The following is a 22,787-nucleotide window of genomic DNA, read 5'->3' on the forward strand; positions in this document are numbered from 1 at the left end:
CTGACTAGGTATCCCCCTTTCCCTGTACAACTGACTAGGTATCCCCCCCTTTCCCTGTACAACTGACTAGGTATCCCCCCCCCCCTTTCCCTTTACAACTGACTAGGTATCCCCATATTTCCCTGTACAACAGACTAGGTATCCCCCCCTTTCCCTGTACAACTGACTAGGTATCCCTCCCTTGTCCCTTTCTCAACTGTATTGCAGAAATGGAACCCAAAGGACATCCACTCATCCAACAAACTTGACAACTGTGGGACGCGTTGGGAGTTTATTTGTTCAAATTTCACCTTTATTTAACCAGGTAGGCTAGTTGTGAACAAGTTCTCATTTACAACTGCGACCTGGCCAAGATAAAGCAAAGCAGTGGGACATTCCCTGTGGAATGCTTTCAGACTCCCTTGAAGTCCATGTCCCTGACGAACTGAGGATGTCCTGAGGGGAAAAGTGGGTGCAACTCAATATTAGGAAGATGTTCCTAATGGTTTTGTACACCGAGTGGATATTATTTCTCTCGTCATTCCCCTGAATGTGTGAGCACGGTCCTTTTATGTCCACGTGGGGGCAGGATCTTACAGTACAGTAACCGAACTGCACAATGGTGGAAGCTGACTCACAGTGAAATCATGTAAGCCTATTTTATAACAGCCACTACTGTTCAAACATAGTCATATGTTAAATATGTTCCCATGAAGTATGATTTAAAATTAAAATTAAATAATGTTATTTTCGGTTTCTGAGTTACTTCATTTCAAAAGGTGGATCCAATTGAAATCATGCAAAAACAATCTTAGGCTGTCTTTTAATGTCATAAGCAATAATGATAAACTAACAAGGTATACTTATTTGGTTAAACTATAAATAAAGTGAGGTACATAAACTTGTGGTCCCCCCCCCACACTCTTTCCCTGGACCAAAGTGGGTTTTCCCCTCCACGCACCCTGTGTTTACGCAAACTCACTGCCTGTCTACGCAGGACGCAAAGTGAACTGGCCGAGATTCGGGCACCGACGTTGAGTTAAGAGTTGAGGGACGAAACATCTCCAACGATAACAACAAAAAAAACAACACATCAACAAAGCGCTTCTTGTGCCACTGGACACTGGATAAACATGCCTCTCTGACGTATTCTAAATGGGATTGTTATTGAAGTGCGCGATTTAACCCGATGCGGAAGATATGATGGGGATGATTGTCGAAGTAAACACAGGAGAAAGTTTACTCCTTTTGGAATATGAATGAATAGTCTTGATGCCACAACATAGCTAACTCACAGTGCACCAAGGCCATGATAGACAGCCTTTGCATACAGATGTCTTCTCTCTAGCTAGCTAGCTAGGTAATAGCGCTAAGCCTAAGTTACAGTAGGCAGTAACATTATACGTTCAGTCGTGACATTTAATTGAAATGGCTAACTAGCTGGCTATATGTTTTTTTTATTTTTTATCTACCAGGCTAACTATCTAAAATAGCAATAGAGTTTGCCAGTTAGCTAACTAGCTAATCATTGGTTTATCTAGTTAGCTAGAAACGCTTGAAAGGAAAGCCCGAGTTGGCTAACTAATTAGCTAGCGCACCAGGCGAGCTAACATATCAACTAGCTAGTAAATGAGACCGCTAACGAGTTGCTAGCCTAGCTTAGCCTAGCTTAGCACTTTGTCCAATTTGAATCTCAGGTTATCGCTAACTAGTTTATATATGTGCTTTGCACTTCAATTAGCTCGCTAACAGTAAGACATGTTTTTTTTTTCTTTCTAGTTAGCATTTCCAAACTTTGCTCGATTTAGTGTACGGTTTAGCTAGTGTTTTATATATATATATCTTAGTTAGCTCAAGCTGCCTTTTCCACCGTGCCTGGACTGACCGACCCGCACCAGGACAAGCCGGGGCCGATGCTGACAGTCCGGATCACGGCAACAGTAAGGAGCCATGCAGCCGCAACAAATATACGACTTTTCAAGTGACGAGAACAGTCACAAATGGCGAGGCCTCTTCGTCCAAGCGTTGCGAAAGGTAAATTTATCAACCATATGAAAACATTTATATATATATTTTTTTTTTGACGTGGTGAGTTGATCGAAGCAATAGTTACTGACATGTCTGTAGCAACTGTTTGTTATTTCATTATAATTGTATACACGTGTTGCCCACTGTAAATTATACGGCGTTAACATAGGCCAACAACAAAAAAATATGCAACTTGGCTCTGAATCAGAGCGTCAAATGTCTACATGTTGTATGTAGGCAGAATCTGATGGTCCTTCCTTGTTTTCAAGAAGATAATGTTTTTGGAACGCACCCCCCCCTTCAATACAGATGCAGGGCCTACATGTAAAAGTGAAACAAGACTGACGTTATCCAATAACCTTATTTGAGATCAGAGCCCGAACTGAAATGAGTGGGATGGCTCTTAATCATTAACTACCTTGTAATGCTGCATTTGCCATAAACCGTCTATCCCTCAGCTTCTCGCAATATGAATTAGCCTGCTATTTACTAGGCAAAAAAAAAACAGGAGTCCATGTTTAGTGTCCTGTTTCTCAAGTCACCGGTTTCAAAACTTGTGTTTTTTTTTTAAGGAAGTTTCGAGATGACAAGCCACTGAGCAGCACAGCCCTCCTAAACATTTTGATTGACGCAACAGTTTCCATCATTTGATGTGAATAGGAATAATTGGTTCTAATAGGGCATCTTCTTGCAGCGGTGCTTCAGTCAAGATTGTTTTTTTTGCATCCACATTTCTTACAGTAGCAGCCAGCCAGGTTCACTGTAGAGAGCAAGCAAAAGGAGCTGATGCACTTTGAGGTTTAGCCTAGCTCAAATGCACCCCATCCTTGCCTATCCCAATTCAATAAGACAACAGCCAAACGCTCAGTATCGATGGGTTGGTTGTTTTGTAACAAAACTGACACGTGCACAACAGACAGGGTTGTCTTCGATCAGGGGTGTCAAACTCATTCAATGGAGGGCCTAGTGTCTGTGTTGTTGTTTTTTCTTTTCAATTAACACCTAGACAACCAGGTGAGGGGAGTTACTTACTAATTACTGACCTCAATTGATCAACCAAGCACAAAGGAGGAGAGAGAACCCTCAGACACTAGGCCCTCCGTGGAATGGAGTTTGACACGTGGCTAAGATTGACATGAAAAAATATTTAGTCTCCAATGTTTTATTGAAAACATAAATACATATATGCACAATGGGCACGTGTGTTGTCTCAAATACATTGTTACAATTGTTGGTTAGCAAGCTAGCATTTTTTTTTTGTTGCCATATTAGCATAGACGTGGCATCAGTCAAAGCACCTCAACAAGACATGGTGTCAAGAACGAGATAAAATTAGCTGAAACGAGCCCCCTAAGATTCCCCACGCGGCAGCTTCTCGCTGTTGTTGGTAGCTGTCTGGCCAGAATCACAAGGCCTAAGAAACTTGTAGCTCGTTAATGGGGTAATGCTTGGTCTACATTAGGGCTGGGCGATATGGTCAAAATATTATATCGCTGTATCTAAAAAAAATATACTTAAAAAAAAATTGGACGGTATGATGGTATATGCCAGTATTTTTAGTTTTTCATTAATAAAAGTTGTACATTTGCTTTGAGTAGTGAGTGATCCCTAGGATGGCAACACATACATTCTAAGTGATTTCAATTAGTCTTTCTCCATTCTGATTGGTTTATACTGTTCAACTTCAACCAAAACAAATGTTTTGCACTTTTATCATTTCGGTATTTGCAAGTGGTGGAAAAAGTACCCAATTGTCATACTTGAGTAACTTTCTGCTAATGGTATCTATACTTTTACTCAAGTAAAAGTGAAAGTCACTCAGTAAAATACTACTTGAGTAAAAGTATTTGGTTTTAAATATACTTAAGTATCAACAGTAAATGTAATTGATAAAATGTACTTAAGTATCTAAAGTAAAAGTATACATAATTTCAAATTCCTTATATTAAGCAAACCGGATGGCACAATTTTCTTGTTATTTTATTTTTTAATGTATGGATAGCCAGGGGTACACTCCCAACACTCAGAGATCATTTACATATAGCTAGGGGCACACTCCAACACTCAGACATCATTTACAGATAGCCAGGGGCACACTACAACACTCAGACATCATTTACAGATAGCCAGGGGCACACTCAGACATCATTTACAGATAGCCAGGGGCACACTCCAACACTCAGACATCATTTACAGATAGCCAGGGGCACACTCCAACACTCAGACATCATTTACAGATAGCCAGGGGCACACTCCAACACTCAGACATCATTTACAAACACAACCTTTCTGATTAGTGAGTCCACCAGATCAGAGGCAGTAGATGACCAGGGATGTTCTCTTGATACGTGTGTGAATTGGACCATTTTCCTGTCCTGCTAAGCATTCCAAAATGTAATGACTACTTTTAGGTGTCAGGATAAATGTACGGAGTAAAAAGTACAGTATTTTCTTTAGGAATGTAGTGAAGTAGAAGTTCAAATATCAATAGTAAAGTACAAATACACCCCCAAAAACTACAGTAGTACTTTAAAGTAATTTTACTTAAGTATTTTACACCACTGCTCAGTTGAGATAATTTCCACACTTATATGTCGGGCTGCACGATATGGGAATATAAGCTAGGAATTATTTTTAACCAAATGTTGCAATTACGATTTGACTTGCGATTTAGAGCAAAACTGTTGTAATCATGGAAATAGAATGACTCTTCTAATTCTATAGTTAGAATATGATCCTGGGCACTTTGAATACAGTGTTGTTTAAGATGACAATGAATTAAAATGCCAGGGAGGCGTTATTGTGACAGGGTAGGAACTAAAGTGTTGATAAGCGTTTCCTTGGGAGCCCTATAAGCTTTGGCTACATTGCATGTTTTCTCTTAGCTTCTTCATGTAGCTAACATAGTCTTGCTTTGCATATTCCTCTTTGATTTAGAAGATGTTGCAAGAACAACATGCTGATTTAGGTCTACACCATCACTGGTATTATCAGGCTTGTATTAGCTAGCTACGTTTGCTCTGACTCAGTACATTTATTAGCGAACTATTAGCATTAGTGGCTAATATTTAGCATCTCACAAGATTTAGGGCAACTTGCTAAGTTGCATCAATACCGGTAAATCATAAAATATGGTATACCGCCAAGCCCTAGTCTACATTGTATCTGGCCATCCAGAATTACAACAAGGCCTAAGTAACTCGGAGCTCATTAATGGGGTAATACTTGGATGGTCTACATTAGGAGTGCCAACCAGTCGGTCTTGATCTACTGGTCGATCGCGGAGTGCTTGCCAGTTGATCGTGAGATGATTATACATCTACTAAAATTCAGCCACACAAATCATACATAATAATATAATCTCTTTCTGTTTTAACGTTCGACAGTCCTCCATTCACAGCAATGTCTGAAAAGTCACGTGATTTACATAAAATATGACCAGTCTCTGCCCACTTATTGACCTATGGGGTCAGATGCCACCCGCCAACTCCAAGTCAAGGTCACGGTGATGCCAGACAGGTAGCTAGCTAGCTAACATTGTGTGGTCGACAGCTGCAGTAGTGAAGGGAATGATACAATATATATATATTTATAATTTCCTCAAGGAATGGGGGGGAAGATATTTTTTTTTGTCATGTCAAACTCAAAATGTGTGCCTCACCTCACCTGCCATAATAGCAACGCTATCCCAAAGAAACCTAACAGAACGACATTTTGAAACCAAACACACACACAACCCAGGAAAGAGATTTTCCAGCAAAGACTGAATTACGAAGAAGAAATGTACAAGAACCTAAAAAAAAATCTACTGGCAGCGCAGCAGTCAATTTTCACAAGACCTGTGACCAAAGGGAAGGCGGCAACTATAGCATCTTGTTGTGTGAGTCGCGTTCTTGCTAAGCATAAAAAGTTGTTCAAAGATGGGGAGATGATCAAGGAAGCATTTATTGAGGCTGCAGACTCGCTTTTTGGTTGATTTTTAAGAATAAGATTGAAATTATGGAAATACGGCGACAAGAAGATGTGAGGGAATAACGGAGGACCTCGAGGATCAATTGAAGAAGGATATTGACAACGGCAACTGTTCAGTTTGACGAGTCCACAGATACGGTAGATGTGACACAGTTATGCGTTTTCATCAGAATGCTATTTGACAACATGAGTACAAAGGAGAAACGACTTGCCATTTTTTTTCCCACTGAAAGGACATGCAAAAGAGGCGAAGATATTTTTCAAGCTTTTATGGAGTTTGCTAACAAATTTCAACTGTTTTTTTTTGGTAGCTTGTTTCCATGACTACCGATGGGGCGTCCGCTGTGGTAGGCCGCGTTAGTGGGTTCGTTGCATTGTGCAAAACGAGATGATTCTTCCCCGGACTTACTTAGTCATCGCTGCCTAATTCATCAGCGAGCTTTGGCTGTGTTTTAGTCTAATTCATCAGAGAGCTTTGTGCGGGGAAGATGTTAAACATGAAAGAGGGGATGGATGTTGCGATGAAGATTGTGTGTTCTAGTCGATCAAGAAGCCAGCGGAGGCTATTCCACGCTCACTTATTGTTATTTATTTATTTATTTTTATATTTCACCTTTATTTAACCAGGTGGGCTAGTTGAGAACACCTTTATTTAACCAGGTAGGCTAGTTGAGAACACCTTTATTTAACCAGGTAGGCTAGTTGAGAACACCTTTATTTAACCAGGTAGGCTAGTTGAGAACACCTTTATTTAACCAGGTAGGCTAGTTGAGAACACCTTTATTTAACCAGGTAGACTAGTTGAGAACACCTTTATTTAACCAGGTAGGCTAGTTGAGAACACCTTTATTTAACCAGGTAGGCTAGTTGAGAACACCTTTATTTAACCAGGTAGGCTAGTTGAGAACACCTTTATTTAACCAGGTAGGCTAGTTGAGAACACCTTTATTTAACCAGGTGGGCTAGTTGAGAACACCTTTATTTAACCAGGTGGGCTAGTTGAGAACACCTTTATTTAACCAGGTGGGCTAGTTGAGAACACCTTTATTTAACCAGGTGGGCTAGTTGAGAACACCTTTATTTAACCAGGTGGGCTAGTTGAGAACACCTTTATTTAACCAGGTAGGCTAGTTGAGAACACCTTTATTTAACCAGGTAGGCTAGTTGAGAACACCTTTATTTAACCAGGTAGGCTAGTTGAGAACACCTTTATTTAACCAGGTAGGCTAGTTGAGAACACCTTTATTTAACCAGGTGGGCTAGTTGAGAACACCTTTATTTAACCAGGTGGGCTAGTTGAGAACACCTTTATTTTACCAGGTAGGCTAGTTGAGAACACCTTTATTTAACCAGGTAGGCTAGTTGAGAACACCTTTATTTAACCAGGTAGGCTAGTTGAGAACACCTTTATTTAACCAGGTAAGCTAGTTGAGAACACCTTTATTTAACCAGGTAGGCTAGTTGAGAACACCTTTATTTAACCAGGTAGGCTAGTTGAGAACAAGTTCTCATTTACTATTGCGACCTGGCCAAGATAAAGCGTAGCAATTCGACACATACAACAACACAAAGTTACACATGGAATAAACAAAACATACAGTCATTAATACAGTAGAACAAAAGAAAACAAAAAGTCTATATACAGTGAGGGCAAATGAGGTCAAATAAGGAAATAAATAGGCCACGGTGGCGAAGTAATTACAATATAGCAATTAAAACACTGGAATGGTAGATCGGCAGAAGATGAATGTGCAGGTAGAGATACTGGGGTGCAAAGGAGCAAAATAAATAAATAAATACCAGTATGGGGATGAGGTAGATAGATGGGCTGTTTACAGATAGGCTAAGTACAGGTGCAGTGATCTGTAAAATGCTCTGACAGCTGGTGCTTAAAGCTAGTGAGGGAGATGTGAGTCTCCAGCTTCAGAGATTTTTGCAATTCGTTCCAGTCATGGGCAGCAGAGAACTGGAAGGAAAGACGACCAAAGGAAGAATTGGCTTTGGGGGTGACCAGTGAGATATACCTACTGGAGCGCGTGCTACGGGTGGGTGCTGCCAGGGTGACCAGTGAGCTGAGATAAGGCGGGGCTTTACCTAGCAGAGACTTGTAGATAACCTGCAGCCAGTGGGTTTGGCGACGAGTAAGAAGCGAGGGCCAACCAACGAGAGCGTACAGGTCGCAATGGTGGGTAGTGTATGGGGCTTTGGTGACAAAACGGATGGCACTGTGATAGACTGCATCCAGTTTGTTGAGTAGAGTGTTGGAGGCTATTTTATAGATGACATCACCGAAGTCGAGGATCGGTAGGATGGTCAGTTTTACGAGGGTATGTTTGGCAGCATGAGTGAAGGATGCTTTGTTGCGATACAGGAAGCCGATTCTAGATGTAATTTTGGATTTGAGATGCTTAATGTGAGTCTGGAAGGAGAGTTTACAGTCTAACCAGACACCCAGGTATTTGTAGTTGTCCACGTATTCTAAGTCAGAGCCGTCCAGAGTAGTGATGCTGGATGGGCGAGCAGGTGCGGGCAGCGATCGATTGAAGAGCATGCATTTAGTTTTACTTGCGTTTAAGAGCAGTTGGAGGCCACGGAAGGAGAGTTGTAATGGCATTGAAGCTCGTCTGGAGGTTAGTTAATAACACAGTGTCCAAGGAGGGGCCAGAAGTATACAGAATGGTGTCGTCTGCGTAGAGGTGGATCAGAGAATCACCAGCAGCAAGAGCAACATCATTGATGTATACAGAAAAGAGAGTCGGCCCTAGAATTGATCCCTGTGGCACACCCATAGAGACTGTCAGAGGTCCGGACAACAGGCCCTCCGATTTGACTTAGAAGAGACCTGCTGCTGCACACGGATGTGTGGTTAAAAACATTTTAGGGAGATTCAGTGAGTTGTTGTCTGAAATCAAGGAGTTTCTCAAGGTCTCCAAACGTACAGAATAAGCACAGCTAGAGGACACACAGTGGCTCCTGGGTTGAGCTTTTCTCACTGACCTAACTTACATGCTTAATGAACTGAATGTAGAGCTGCAAAGGAAAATATGTCATCGACATGATCAGCTCTGTGAACACTTTTAAATGCAAACTAAACTCAGCAAAAAAAAAAAAGTCCCTTTTTTCAGGACCCTGACTTTCAAAGATAATTCGTAAAAATCCAAATAACTTCACAGATCTTCATTGTAAAGGGTTTAAACACTGTTTCCCATGCTTGTTCAATGAACCATAAACAATTAATGAACATGCACCTGTGGAACGGTCGTTAAGACACTAACAGCTTACAGATTGTAGGCAATTAAGGTCACAGTTATGAAAACCTAGGACACTAAAGAGGCATTTCTACTGACTGTGAAAAACACCAAAAGAAAGATGCTCAGGGTCCCTGCTCATCTGTGTGAACGTGCCTTAGGCATGCTGCAAGGAGGCATGAGGACTGCAGATGTGGCCTGAGCAATACATTGCGATGTCCGTACTGTGAGACACCTAAGACAGCGCTACAGGGAGACAGGACGGACAGCTGATCGTCCTCGCAGTGGCAGAACACATGTAACAACACCTGCACAGGATCGGTACATCCGAACATCACACCTGCGGGACAGGTACAGGATGGCAACAACTGCCCGAGTTACACCTAGAACGCACAATCCCTCCATCAGTGCTCAGACTGTCCGCAATAGGCTGAGAGAGGCTGGACTGAGGGCTTGTAGGCCTGTTGTAAGGCAGGTCCTCACCAGACATCACCGGCAACAACGTCGCCTGTGGGCATAAACCCACCGTCGCTGGACCAGACAGGACTGGCAAAAAGTAGTCTTCACTGACGAGTCACGGTTTTGTCTCAACGGGCGTGATGGTCGAAGGAATGAGCGTTACACCGAGGCCTGTACTATGGAGCGAGATCGATTTGGAGGTGGAGGGTCCGTCATGGTCTGGGGCGGTGTGTCACAGCATCATCGGACTGAGCTTGTTGTCATTGCAGGCAATCTCAGCACTGTGCGTTACAGGGAAGACATCCTCCTCCCTCATGTGGTACCCTTCCTGCAGGCTCATCCTGACATGACCCTCCAGCATGACAATGCCACCAGCCATACTGCTCATTCTGTGTGTGTGATTTCCTGCAAGACAGGAATGTCAGTGTTCTGCCATGTCCAGCGAAGAGCCCGGATCTCAAATCCATTGAGCACGTCTATGACCTGTTGAATCGGAGGGTGAGGGCTAGGGTCTTTCCCCCCAGAAATGTCTGGGAACTTGCAGGTGCCTTGGTGGAAGAGTGAGGTAACATCTCACAGCAAGAACTGGCAAATCTGGTGCAGTCCATGAGGAGGAGATGCACTGTAGTACTTAATGCAGCTGGTGGCCACACCAGATACTGACTGTTACTTTTGATTTTGACCCCCCCCCCCCCCTTTGTTCAGGGACACATTATTCCATTTCTGTTAGTCACATGTCTGCGGAACTTGTTAAATTTATGTCTCAGTTGTTGAATCTTGTTATGATCATACAATTATTTACACATGTTAAATTTGCTGACAAATAAACGCAGTTGACAGTGAGAGGACATTTTCTTTTTTTTTTGCTGCTCACAAGAAAGCTGCAACGTAACTTCTTTCAACACATGTATTCAGACCCTGAACGTCACGGGATACAGCACAGCTGGACGGACGGAGCAAGTCCAGAGCATCTCATCTGAGTTTGACGGTCGTTTCACTGACGTTGCATCACTTGAGCCCGTGGCCACTTTTTATGTGTGCTTTCCGTTTGGCACAGGCATAAATGTGGAAGTCATTGCCTCCAAAAATGAGACCACTTTTTTTTTCTTCACTTGGCCACAACTATAGCAGAAACTGAAATTGTCAACCTTCAAAATGGCGTTCGGCTGAAATCCAAGGGCAGCCACTGAGATGAAGGAAGAGTTCTGGGAAGCTGGAGGAAAAGGATCCCGACGTAAGAAGATGTCAACTCCCTTTTTTCTGATCAACCTACTTCCTGTGAGTCTGCATTTCCTCACATGAAGATAATTAAATCCAAGTACAGATCTAGTATGACTGATGACCACGTTGTGAGAGACTTGCAACAAGCTGCTACAGCCCTGGCTATGACAAACGACTTGCCTCCACCCAAATGCCAAAAGTCACACTACGGTTGAGAACTGAAATTTGTTGCACTTATTTGTGTAAAACATGCTATTGGTCCATGTTATATTTGGGTGTCAGATAGGTATCATAGCAGCAGGTCCATACTCGGTGGTGTGATGGCTTTTCATACAGTTTGATGGTTGGTTTAGAGACGGGTAGATCTCCATCTGGTTGGCAAATGGGGAAAAAGTAGATCTCCATCTGGTTGGCAAATGGGGGAAAAAGTAGATCTCATGTCAAAGGTTGGGCAATACCTGGTCTAAATTGTATCTGGCCATCCATACAAAGGCCTAAGTAACTTGGAGCTCATTTAATGGTGGTAATGATTGGATGGTCTACATTGAATCTGGCCATCCATACAAAGGCCTAAGTAACTTGGAGCTCATTTAATGGTGGTAATGATTGGATGGTCTACATTGAATCTGGCCATCCAGAATCACAGCAAGGCCTATGTAATTTGGAGCTCATTTAATGGTGGTAATGATTGGATGGTCTACATTGAATCTGGCCATCCAGAATCACAGCAACACACAGATTTCTGCTCCATCGAAGCGAATTACATCACTTTCATGATGTTGTCAGCTAACCCGTCTTATTTCTTTAATATCTTCATATGTTAGTGTGTACCCGATCCTAAAGAACATCTGAGCTGCTCTGCAGCTGTCTCATAGTGTAGTTTCCCCTTCTCTAAATAGACAACTTGATTTTCAAAAACCCGTAATAGAAGCCTGCGTGGCGGGAACCATTTTGAGCCAGAGGACATGTGTCGTCTGTCTCTTTGTGGCCGTTTACATCTTTCACTCTTTTTCTCTCCTCTCTGTCTTCCTCCCCCTCTGTCTTCCTCCCCCTCTGTCTTCCTCCCCCTCTCTTTTCCTCCCCCTCTCTTTTCCTTCCCCTCTCTCTTCCTCACCCTCTCTCTTCCTCCCCCTCTCTCTTCCTCCCCCTCTCTCTGGCGCTCATCTGAACCTGTTAAACCATACAGGCTTGTAGCCCAGCTGGGTTTCTGGGTAATTCCATGTAAAAAGGACCATGAGCACCAACATGTGAAGTTCATAGGAGCATATTAAATTAGGTGTCAGATGAAAACTGATAGTCTGTATTTTTGGGACATGAATACAGGAAGTATTCAGACCCTTCACTTTATCCACATGTTGTAACGTTACAGCTTTATTCTAAAATTGATTAAAATTGTTTTTTTCCCCCCCTCATCAATCTACACACAATACCCCATAATGGCAAAGCAAAACAAATTTAAATTTTGGCAAATTTAAATAAATTAAAAAATCCCATTTTACATAAGTATTCAGACCCTTTACTCAATACCTTTGGCAGCAATTACAGTCTTCTTGGGTATGACGCTACCTGCTTGGCATACCTGTATTTGTGGATTTTCTCCCATTCTTCTCTGCAGATCTTCTCAAGCTCTGTCAGGTTGGATGGGGAGCATCGCTGCACAGCTATTTTCACGTCTCTCCATAGATGTTAGATCGGGTTCAAGTCCGCGCTCTGGCTGGGCCACTCAAGGACATTCAGAGACTTGTCCCGAAGCCACTCCTGCGTTGTCTCGGCTGTGTGCTTAGGGTCGTTGTCCTGTTGGAAGGTGAACCAGAGGGTGGGGGGGGGGGGGATGTGACCAGACGAGGGGGAGATGTGACCAGACGAGGGGGGGACAGCCTCTGTGTTAAAGAATAGGACGGCCTCTGTGTTAAAGAATAGGACGGCCTCTGTTAAAGAATAGGACGGCCTCTGTGTTAAAGAATAGGACGGCCTCTGTGTTAGAGAATAGGACGGCCTCTGTGTTAAAGAATGGGACGGCCTCTGTGTTAAAGAATAGGACGGCGTCTGTGTTAAAGAATAGGACGGCCTCTGTGTTAGAGAATGGGACGGCCTCTGTGTTAAAGAATAGGACGGCCTCTGTTAAAGAATAGGACGGCCTCTGTGTTAGAGAATGGGATGGCCTCTGTGTTAAAAAATAGGACGGCCTCTGTGTTAAAGAATAGGACGGCCTCTGTGTTAAAGAATGGGACGGCCTCTGTGTTAAAGAATAGGACGGCCTCTGTGTTAAAGAATAGGACGGCCTCTGTGTTAGAGAATGGGGCGGCCTCTGTTAAAGAATGGGACGGCCTCTGTGTTAAAGAATATTACGGCCTCTGTGTTAGAGAATAGGACGGCCTCTGTGTTAAAGAATAGGACGGCCTCTGTGTTAGAGAATAGGACGGCCTCTGTGTTAAAGAATAGGACGGCCTCTTTGTTAAAGAATGGGACGGCCTCTGTGTTAGAGAATAGGACGGCCTCTGTGTTAAAGAATAGGACGGCCTCTGTGTTAGAGAATAGGACGGCCTCTGTGTTAAAGAATAGGACGGCCTCTGTGTTAAAGAATGGGACGGCCTCTGTGTTAGAGAATGGGACGGCCTCTGTGTTAGAGAATAGGACGGCCTCTGTTAAAGAATAGGACGGCCTCTGTGTTAAAGAATAGGACGGCCTCTGTGTTAGAGAATGGGACGGCCTCTGTGTTAAAGAATGGGACGGCCTCTGTGTTAAAGAATATTACGGCCTCTGTGTTAGAGAATAGGACGGCCTCTGTGTTAGAGAATAGGACGGCCTCTGTGTTAAAGAATAGGACGGCCTCTTTGTTAAAGAATGGGACGGCCTCTGTGTTAAAAAATAGGACGGCCTCTGTGTTAAAGAATAGGACGGCCTCTGTGTTAAAGAATAGGACGGCCTCTGTGTTAAAGAATAGGACGGCCTCTGTGTTAGAGAATGGGACGGCCTCTGTGTTAAAGAATGGGACGGCCTCTGTGTTAAAGAATATTACGGCCTCTGTGTTAGAGAATAGGACGGCCTCTGTGTTAGAGAATAGGACGGCCACTGTGTTAAAGAATAGGACGGCCTCTTTGTTAAAGAATGGGACGGCCTCTGTGTTAGAGAATAGGACGGCCTCTGTGTTAAAGAATAGGACGGCCTCTGTGTTAGAGAATAGGACGGCCTCTGTGTTAAAGAATAGGACGGCCTCTGTGTTAAAGAATGGGACGGCCTCTGTGTTAGAGAATGGGACGGCCTCTGTGTTAGAGAATAGGACGGCCTCTGTTAAAGAATAGGACGGCCTCTGTGTTAAAGAATAGGACGGCCTCTGTTAAAGAATAGGACGGCCTCTGTGTTAAAGAATAGGACGGCCTCTGTGTTAGAGAATAGGACGGCCTCTGTGTTAGAGAATAGGACGGCCTCTGTGTTAAAGAATAGGACGGCCTCTGTGTTAAAAAATAGGACGGCCTCTGTGTTAAAGAATAGGACGGCCTCTGTGTTAAAGAATGGGACGGCCTCTGTGTTAAAGAATGGGACGGCCTCTGTGTTAGAGAATGGGACGGCCTCTGTGTTAGAGAATAGGTTCTAATCCGATTACAAATAATGCAGGTAATCAGCATGTTATACCACTCGCAGGCCCCAAATCCTTTCTTTCTGATAGCTGTGGTTGTGTCTCACAATTTTTGAATATAACTGATGCGTCAACAACGTGGTCACAGTGCGATCCAATGCATCCTTCTAGTCCATCTCGTGCTGTCAGATTCAGATCCTGCAGTGAGGTCCAACAGTATTGGGACAGTAGTGACCCATTTTGTTGTTGTTTTGGCTCTGTACTCCGGCTCTTTGGGTTTGAAAATGATACAATGACTATGAGGTTAAAGCTTTCATTTTAGGGTATTTTCATCTGTATTGGGTGAACTGTTTTTAGAAATTACAGCACTTTCTTGTACATAATCACCTCCATTTTAGGGGACTAAAAGTATTGGGACAAATTCACTTATGTCTATTAAAGTAGTGAAGTTTAGTATTTGGTCCCATGTTCCTAGTGTAACAGTATAATTTTAAACCGTCCCCTCGCCCATACCCGGGCGCGAACCAGGCACCTTCTGCACACATCAACAGTCACCCTCGAAGCATCGTTACCCATCGCTCCACAAAAGCCGCGGCCCTTGCAGAGCAAGGGGAACTACTACTTCAAGGTCTCTGAGCAAGTGACGTCACTGATTGAAACGCTATTTAGCGCGCACGCTAACTAAACTAGCCGTTTCACATCCGTTACACTAGCACACAATGATTACTTTCAAGCTTGTGAAGTGGGAACCATTTTCAGATGTATTTTGGGGCCACATCAAGATGAATGGTAAATGACGAATTGTGTCATTTTGGAATCACTTTTATTGTAAATAAAACATATGTTTCTAAACACTTCTACATTAATGTGGATGCTACCATGATTACGGATAATCCTGACGAGTGAGAAAGTTAGAGTCATAAATATCATACCATCCAAAAAATGCTAACCATCCCTGTTATTGTAATGGTGAGAGGTTAGCATGTCTTGGGGTTATGATATAAAATGCTAACCATCCCTGTTATTGTAATGGTGAGAGGTTAGCATGTCTTAGTGTTATGACATAAAATGCTAACCTCCTGTGTTATTGTAATGGTGAGAGGTTAGCATGTCTTGGTGTTATGACATAAAATGCTAATCTCCCCTGTTATTGTAATGGTGAGAGGTTAGCATGTCTTGGTGTTATGACATAAAATGCTAACCATCCCTGTTATTGTAATGGTGAGAGGTTAGCATGTCTTGGGGGTATGATATAAAATGCTAACCTCCCCTGTTATTGTAATGGTGAGAGGTTAGCATGTCTTTGTGTTATGACATAAAATGCTAACCATCCCTGTTATGACATAAAATGCTAACCATCCCTGTTATTGTAATGGTGAGAGGTTAGCATGTCTTGGTGTTATGACATAGAATGCTAACTTCCCCTGTTATTGAAATGGTGAGAGGTTAGCATGTCTTGGGGGTATGATATAAAATGCTAACCTCCCCTGTTATTGTAATGGTGAGAGGTTAGCATGTCTTGGGGGTATGATATAAAATGCTAACCATCCCTGTTATTGTAGTGGTGAGAGGTTAGCATATCTTGGGGGTATGACATAAAATGCTAACCATTACTGTTATTGTAGTGGTGAGATGTTAGCATGTCTTGGGGGTATGACATAAAATGCTAACCCCTCCCTGTTATTGTAATGGTCAGATGTTAGCATGTATTGGGGTGGGGGTATGAAATGTGTGAATCTGTAACTTTCTCACTTATCATTAATCACTTCTTGTAATGCAAAAACAACAACCATTGATGTGAGATGGTTGTGTGTGGATTGTTCTCTTAAAGATGTGGTTTATTTTGTAAACCTAGGCTTATATTTGTTTCACCCAAGCTTAGCCTGCTTTGTCTGTTTGCAGATGTACCAGTATGTGTGACTTCATCCCTCCCAGCACCTTCATCTTCTTCAATCAGCCTTTCTTTCCCCATCCATCTAAAGACTGTCAACTAGAAGCCAGTCAGTCAGTTTGTCACTCAGCCAGCCAGTCAGTATGTCACTCAGCCAGCCAGTCAGTATGTCACTCAGCCAGCCAGTCAGTTTGTCACTCAGCCAGCCAGTCAGTTTGTCACTCAGCCAGTCAGTCAGTTTGTCACTCAGCCCGCCAGTCACTCAGCCAGTCAGTCAGTTTGTCACTCAGCCAGTCAGTCAGTATGTCACTCAGCCCGCCAGTCACGCAGCCAGCCAGTCAGTATGTCACTCAGCCCGCCAGTCACTCAGCCAGCCAGTCAGTTTGTCACTCAGCCAGCCAGTCAGTTTGTCACTCAGCCAGCCAGTCAGTTTGTCACTCAGCCAGCCAGTCAGTTTGTCACTCAGCCCGCCAGTCAGTTTGTCACTCAGCCCGCCAGTCAGTTTGTCACTCAGCCAGTCACTCAGCCAGCCAGTCAGTTTGTCACTCAGCCAGCCAGTCAGTTTGTCACTCAGCCAGCCAGTCAGTTTGTCACTCAGCCAGCCAGTCAGTTTGTCACTCAGCCCGCCAGTCAGTTTGTCACTCAGCCCGCCAGTCAGTTTGTCACTCAGCCCGCCAGTCAGTTTGTCACTCAGCCCGCAGGTCATTTTGTCTCTCAGCCAGCCAGTCAGTTTGTCACTCAGCCAGCCAGTCAGTTTGTCACTCAGCCAGCCAGTCAGTTTGTCACTCAGCCAGCCAGTCAGTTTGTCACTCAGCCAGCCAGTCAGTTTGTCACTCAGCCAGCCAGTCAGTTTGTCACTCAGCCAGTCACTCAGCCACAGATCTATAGGAATCACATTGTCACAACTGGTCCTGTAGATTACACCACCTGATGAATGTGCCCAATCACTCTAAACAGACAGTAAATATGAAGCAGCCATGCTGTTTGTCTCTCTCTGTCTGGCTGTCTCTCTCTGTCTGCCTGTTTCTCTCTCTCTGTGTCAGTCTCTCTCTCTCTCTCTGCCTGTCTCTCTCTCTCTTTCTCTCTGTTTGTCTCTCTCTGTGTCAGTCTCTCTCTCTCTCTCTGCCTGTCTCTGTGTCAGTCTCGCTCTCTCTCTGCCTGTCTCTCTCTGTGTCAGTCTCTCTTTCTCTCTCTCTGTCTCTGTCTTTGTCTGAAACCATATCTGACCATGAATAAAGGCTCCAGGTCCTGCTCTGACTCCAGAGGCTGTACGGTGTTTCCTCCGACACATTGGTGCGACTGGCTTTCCGGGTTAAGCGAGCAGTGTTGTCAAGAAGCAGTGTGGCTTGGCAGGGTCGTGTTTCAGAGGACGCATGGCCCTCCACCTTCGCCTCTCCCGGGTCCGTAGATTTTACCAATTGGGGTAGGAAAAGGAGTCAAAAAACAAATACATTTGGAATCCGGGAGGAAGGGACTACCTGAATGTAACGCTAATTTTGTTAACAAAGTATTTGTCACGTTTTGTAAACAGCTGTAGACTAACTGTGAAATGCTTACCACTGGGTCCGTTTTCTATCAATGCATTGCTAAAAATACTTAAAAATATATATATATATAAATACAAGTGACCCGGCTAAGTGAAACTGAGGGCAGCTGGTGGTGGGTTTCGTTTTGGTGTTATTCGTTTCACTGTCTGTCTCAACACGTTCCTCAACATGCTTGCCCTGAGGGGAAGACAGCCTGTCAGAGAGAGAGAGAGAGAGAGAGAGAGAGAGAGAGATAGTCAAAACCATAAACCTCTCTCTCTATCTGTGACTCACTCCTGAGGGGCTTTCTTGCCTGGGCAGGAAGAGGAAGTAGTTTTAGGGGGACCTGTCCTCTCTGCTAGCCTGGTCTCAGATCTGTTGTCTCCTTCTATAGCCTGGTCCCAGATCTGTTGTCTCCTTCTATAGCCTGGTCTCAGATCTGTTGTCTCCTTCTGTAGCCTGGTCTCAGATCTGTTGTCTCCTTCTGTAGCCTGGTCTCAGATCTGTTGTCTCCTTCTGTAGCCTGGTCTCAGATCTGTTGTCTCCTTCTATAGCCTGGTCTCAGATCTGTTGTCTCCTTCTATAGCCTGGTCCCAGATCTGTTGTCTCCTTCTATTGCCTTGTCCCAGATCTGTTGTCTCCTATAGCCTGGTCCCAGATCTGTTGGCTCCTATAGCCTGGTCCCAGATCTGTTGTCTCCTCTTATAGCCTGGTCCCAGATCTGTTGTCTCCTCCTATAGCCTGGTCTAAGATCTGTTGTCTCCTCTTATAGCCTGGTCCCAGATCTGTTGTCTCCTTCTATAGCCTGGTCTCAGATCTGTTGTCTCCTTTTATAGCCTGGTCCCAGATCTGTTGTCTCCTTCTATAGCCTGGTCCCAGATCTGTTGGCTCCTCCTATTGCCTGGTCCCAGATCTGTTGTCTCCTATAGCCTGGTCCCAGATCTGTTGGCTCCTATAGCCTGGTCCCAGATCTGTTGTCTCCTCTTATAGCCTGGTCCCAGATCTGTTGTCTCCTCCTATAGCCTGGTCTAAGATCTGTTGTCTCCTCTTATAGCCTGGTCCCAGATCTGTTGTCTCCTTCTATAGCCTGGTCTCAGATCTGTTGTCTCCTCTTATAGCCTGGTCCAGATCTGTTGTCTCCTATAGCCTGGTCCCAGATCTGTTGTCTCCTTCTATAGCCTGGTCCCAGATCTGTTGTCTCCTTCTATAGCCTGGTCCCAGATCTGTTGTCTCCTCTTATAGCCTGGTCCCAGATCTGTTGTCTCCTTCTATAGCCTGGTCCCAGATCTGTTGTCTCCTATAGCCTGGTCCCAGATCTGTTGTCTCCTTCTATAGCCTGGTCCCAGATCTGTTGTCTCCTTCTATAGCCTGGTCTCAGATCTGTTGTCTCCTCTTATAGCCTGGTCCCAGATCTGTTGTCTCCTTCTATAGCCTGGTCCCAGATCTGTTGTCTCCTTCTATAGCCTGGTCTCAGATCTGTTGTCTCCTCTTATAGCCTGGTCCAGATCTGTTGTCTCCTATAGCCTGGTCCCAGATCTGTTGTCTCCTTCTATAGCCTGGTCCCAGATCTGTTGTCTCCTCTTATAGCCTGGTCCCAGATCTGTTGTCTCCTTCTATAGCCTGGTCCCAGATCTGTTTGTGCTCTTGCCTATTCCAGTGATGTCATTTGTCAAGGCAAATATAACAATGAGTGACAAGGAGTTGGCATGAAAGCAGCAAATCAAATGTTTATTTGTCACACGCTTCATAAACAAACCAGGTGTAGACTAACAGTGAAATGCTTACTGATGGGTCCTTTCCAACAATGCAGAGAGAAACATTACAGAAAAATAATAACACAAGGAATAAATACATAATGGATACCAGGTACTAACATGGTTATATACAGGGAGTACCAGGTAATAACATGGCTATATACCCGGGATACCAGGTATTAACATGGTTATATACAGGAAGTACCAGGTAATAACATGGCTATATACAGGGAGTACCAGGTAATATCATGGCTATATACAGGAAGTACCAGGTAATATCATGGCTATATACAGGGAGTACCAGGTAATAACATGGCTTTATACAGGGAGTACCAGGTAATAACATGGCTATATACCCGGGGTACCAGGTAATAACATGGCTATATACCCGGGGTACCAGGTAATAACATGGCTATATACAGGAAGTACCAGGTAATAACATGGCTATATACAGGAAGTACCAGGTAATAACATGGCTATATACAGGAAGTACCAGGTAATAACATGGCTAAATAGACGGGGCACCAGTACAGAGTCGATCTGCAGGGGTACGAGGTAATTAAGGTAGATATATACACACACATAGGTAGGGATAAAGTGACTGGATAGAAAATAAACAGTGACGGCAGTGTATGTAATGTGCAAAAAGGGTCAATGCGGATATTCCGGGTAGTTATTGATTTAACTATTGTTAACTATTTAACTATTGATTTAACCGCTTGTGGGTAGAAGCTGTTCAGAGTCCTGTTGGTTCCAGGCTGGGTTGCATCGGTACCGCTTGCCGTGCGGTAGCGGAGTATACAGTCTATGGCTGGAGTCTTTGATTTTTTTTCTAGGGCCTTTCTCTGACACCGCCTGGTATCGAGGTCCTGGGTGACGGGGAGCTCAGCCTCAGTGATGTACTGGGCCGTACGCACTGCCCTCTAGCTCCTTGCAGTCAAATGCAAAGCAGTTGTCATACCAGGCGGTGATGCAGTCAGTCAAGATGCTCTCAGTGGTGCAGCTGTATAACTTTTTGAGGATCTGAGGGCCCATGCTGAATCTATTCAGCCTCCAGAATGTGAGGAGGTGTTGTCGCGCCCTCTTCACGACTGTGTTGATGTGTGTGGACCATGATAGTTTTTAGTGATGTGGCCACCGAGGAACTTGAAGCTCTCAACCTGCTCCACTGCAGTCCTGTCGATGAGAATGGGGGTGTGGTTGGACCATGATAGTTCTTAGTGATGTGGCCACCGAGGAACTTGAAGATCTTGACCTGCTCCACGACAGCCCAGTCGATGTGAACGTGCTTGCGTTGGTGTGGATGGGGGCGTGGCTCGACCCTCCGTTTCCTGTAGTCCACTATCAGCTCCTTTGTCTTGCTGACGTTGAGGGAAAGGTTGTTGTCTGGCACCACACACCCAGGTCTCTGACCTCCTCCCTGTAGTCTGTCACGTCGACGTTGGTGATCAGGCCTTCCACTGTTGTGTCGTCAGCAAACTTAGTGATGGTGTTGGAATCGTGCTTGGCCACGCAGTCGTGGCTGAACAGGGAGTACAGGAGGGTCTAAGCACACACCCCTGAAGGGCCCCCGTGTTGAGGGTCAGCGTGGCAGATGTATTGTTGCCTAACCTCACCACCTGGGGACGGCCCATCAGGAAGCCCAGGATCCAGTTGCAGAGGGAGGTGTTTAGTCCCAGGGTCCTTAGCTTAGAGATGAGCTTTGAGGGCACCATGGTGTTGAATGCTGAGCTGTAGTCAATGAATAGCATTCTGACATAGGTGTTCATTTTGTCCAGCTGGGAAAGAGCAGTGTGGAGTGCAATAGAGATTGCGTCACCTGTGGATCTGTTGGGGCAGTATGCAAAATTTGAGTGGGTCTATGGTTTCTGTGATAATGGTATTGATGTGAGCCATGACCAGCCTTTCAAAACTTCATGGCTACAGACGTGAGTGCTACGGGTCTGTAGTCATTTAGGCAGGTTGCCTTTGTGTACTTGGGCACAGGGACTATGGTGGTCTGCTTCCCCCAAGACTAAGGAGATGATTGTGGACTACAGGAAAAGGAGCACCGAGCACGTCCCCATTCTCATCGACGGGGCTGTAGTGGAGCAGGTTGAGAACTTCAAGTTCCTTGGTGTCCACATCAACAACAAACTAGAATGGTCCAAACACACCAAGACAGTTGTGAAGAGGGCACGACAAAGCCTATTCCACCTCAGGAGACTAAAAAGATTTGGCACGGGTCCTGAGATCCTCAGAAGGTTCTACAGCTGCACCATCGAGAGCATCCTGACCGGTTGCATCACTGCCTGGTACGGCAATTGCTCGGCCTCCGACCGCAAGGTGCTAGAGAGGGTAATGCGTATGGCCCATTACATCACTGGGGCCAAGCTTCCTGCCATCCAGGACCTCTATACCAGGCGGTGTCAGAGGAAGTCCCTAAAAATTGTCAAAGACTCCAGCCACCCCAGTCATAGACTGTTCTCTCTGCTACCGCACGGCAAGCGGTACCGGAGTGCCAAGTCTAGGACAAAAAGGCTTCTCAACAGTTTTTACCCCCAAGCCATAAGACTCGTGAACAGGAACCAAATGGATATTTGCATTGTGTGCCCCCCCCAACCCCTCTTTTACGCTGCTGCTATTCTCTGTTTATCATATATGCATAGTCACTTTAACTATACATTCATGTACATACTACCTCAATTGGGCCGACCAACCAGTGCTCCCGCATATTGGCTAACTGGGCTATCTGCATTGTGTCCCACCACCCACCACCCCCTCTTTTTTCGCTGCTGCTACTCTCTGTTCATCATAAATGCATAGTCCCTTTAACCATATCTACATGTACATACTACCTCAATAAACCTGACTAACCGGTGTCTGTATGTAGTCTCGCTACTGTATGTAGCCTCTACTGTATGTAGTCTCGCTACTGTATGTAGCCTCTCTACTGTATATAGCCTCGCTACTGTATGTAGCCTCTCTACTGTATATAGCCTCTCTTCTGTATATAGCCTCTCTACTGTATATAGCCTCTCTACTGTATATAGCCTCTCTACTGTATATAGCCTCTCTACTTTATACAGCCTCTCTACTGTATACAGCCTCTCTACTGTATTTAACCTCTCTACTGTATAGAGCCTCTCTACT

At 44.5% G+C, this 22,787-nt stretch overlaps 1 protein-coding gene across 1 annotated transcript in view; it reads left to right on the plus strand.

Moving 5' to 3' along the window:
* Nucleotides 1–1,003: 1,003 nt before the first annotated feature.
* Nucleotides 1,004–22,787, plus strand: part of LOC139375449 (son of sevenless homolog 2 (Drosophila)) — a 112,080-nt gene continuing 90,296 nt past the window's right edge. Inside the window, exon 1 of the mRNA XM_071117245.1 lies at nt 1,004–2,013. Within this exon, the coding sequence (XP_070973346.1) occupies nt 1,930–2,013 (84 nt within the window). The 5' untranslated portion in view covers nt 1,004–1,929. The remainder of the gene's footprint in view (nt 2,014–22,787) is intronic.

Source organism: Oncorhynchus clarkii, chromosome 19, assembly GCF_045791955.1.
Source record: "Oncorhynchus clarkii lewisi isolate Uvic-CL-2024 chromosome 19, UVic_Ocla_1.0, whole genome shotgun sequence".
NCBI lineage: Eukaryota > Metazoa > Chordata > Actinopteri > Salmoniformes > Salmonidae > Oncorhynchus > Oncorhynchus clarkii.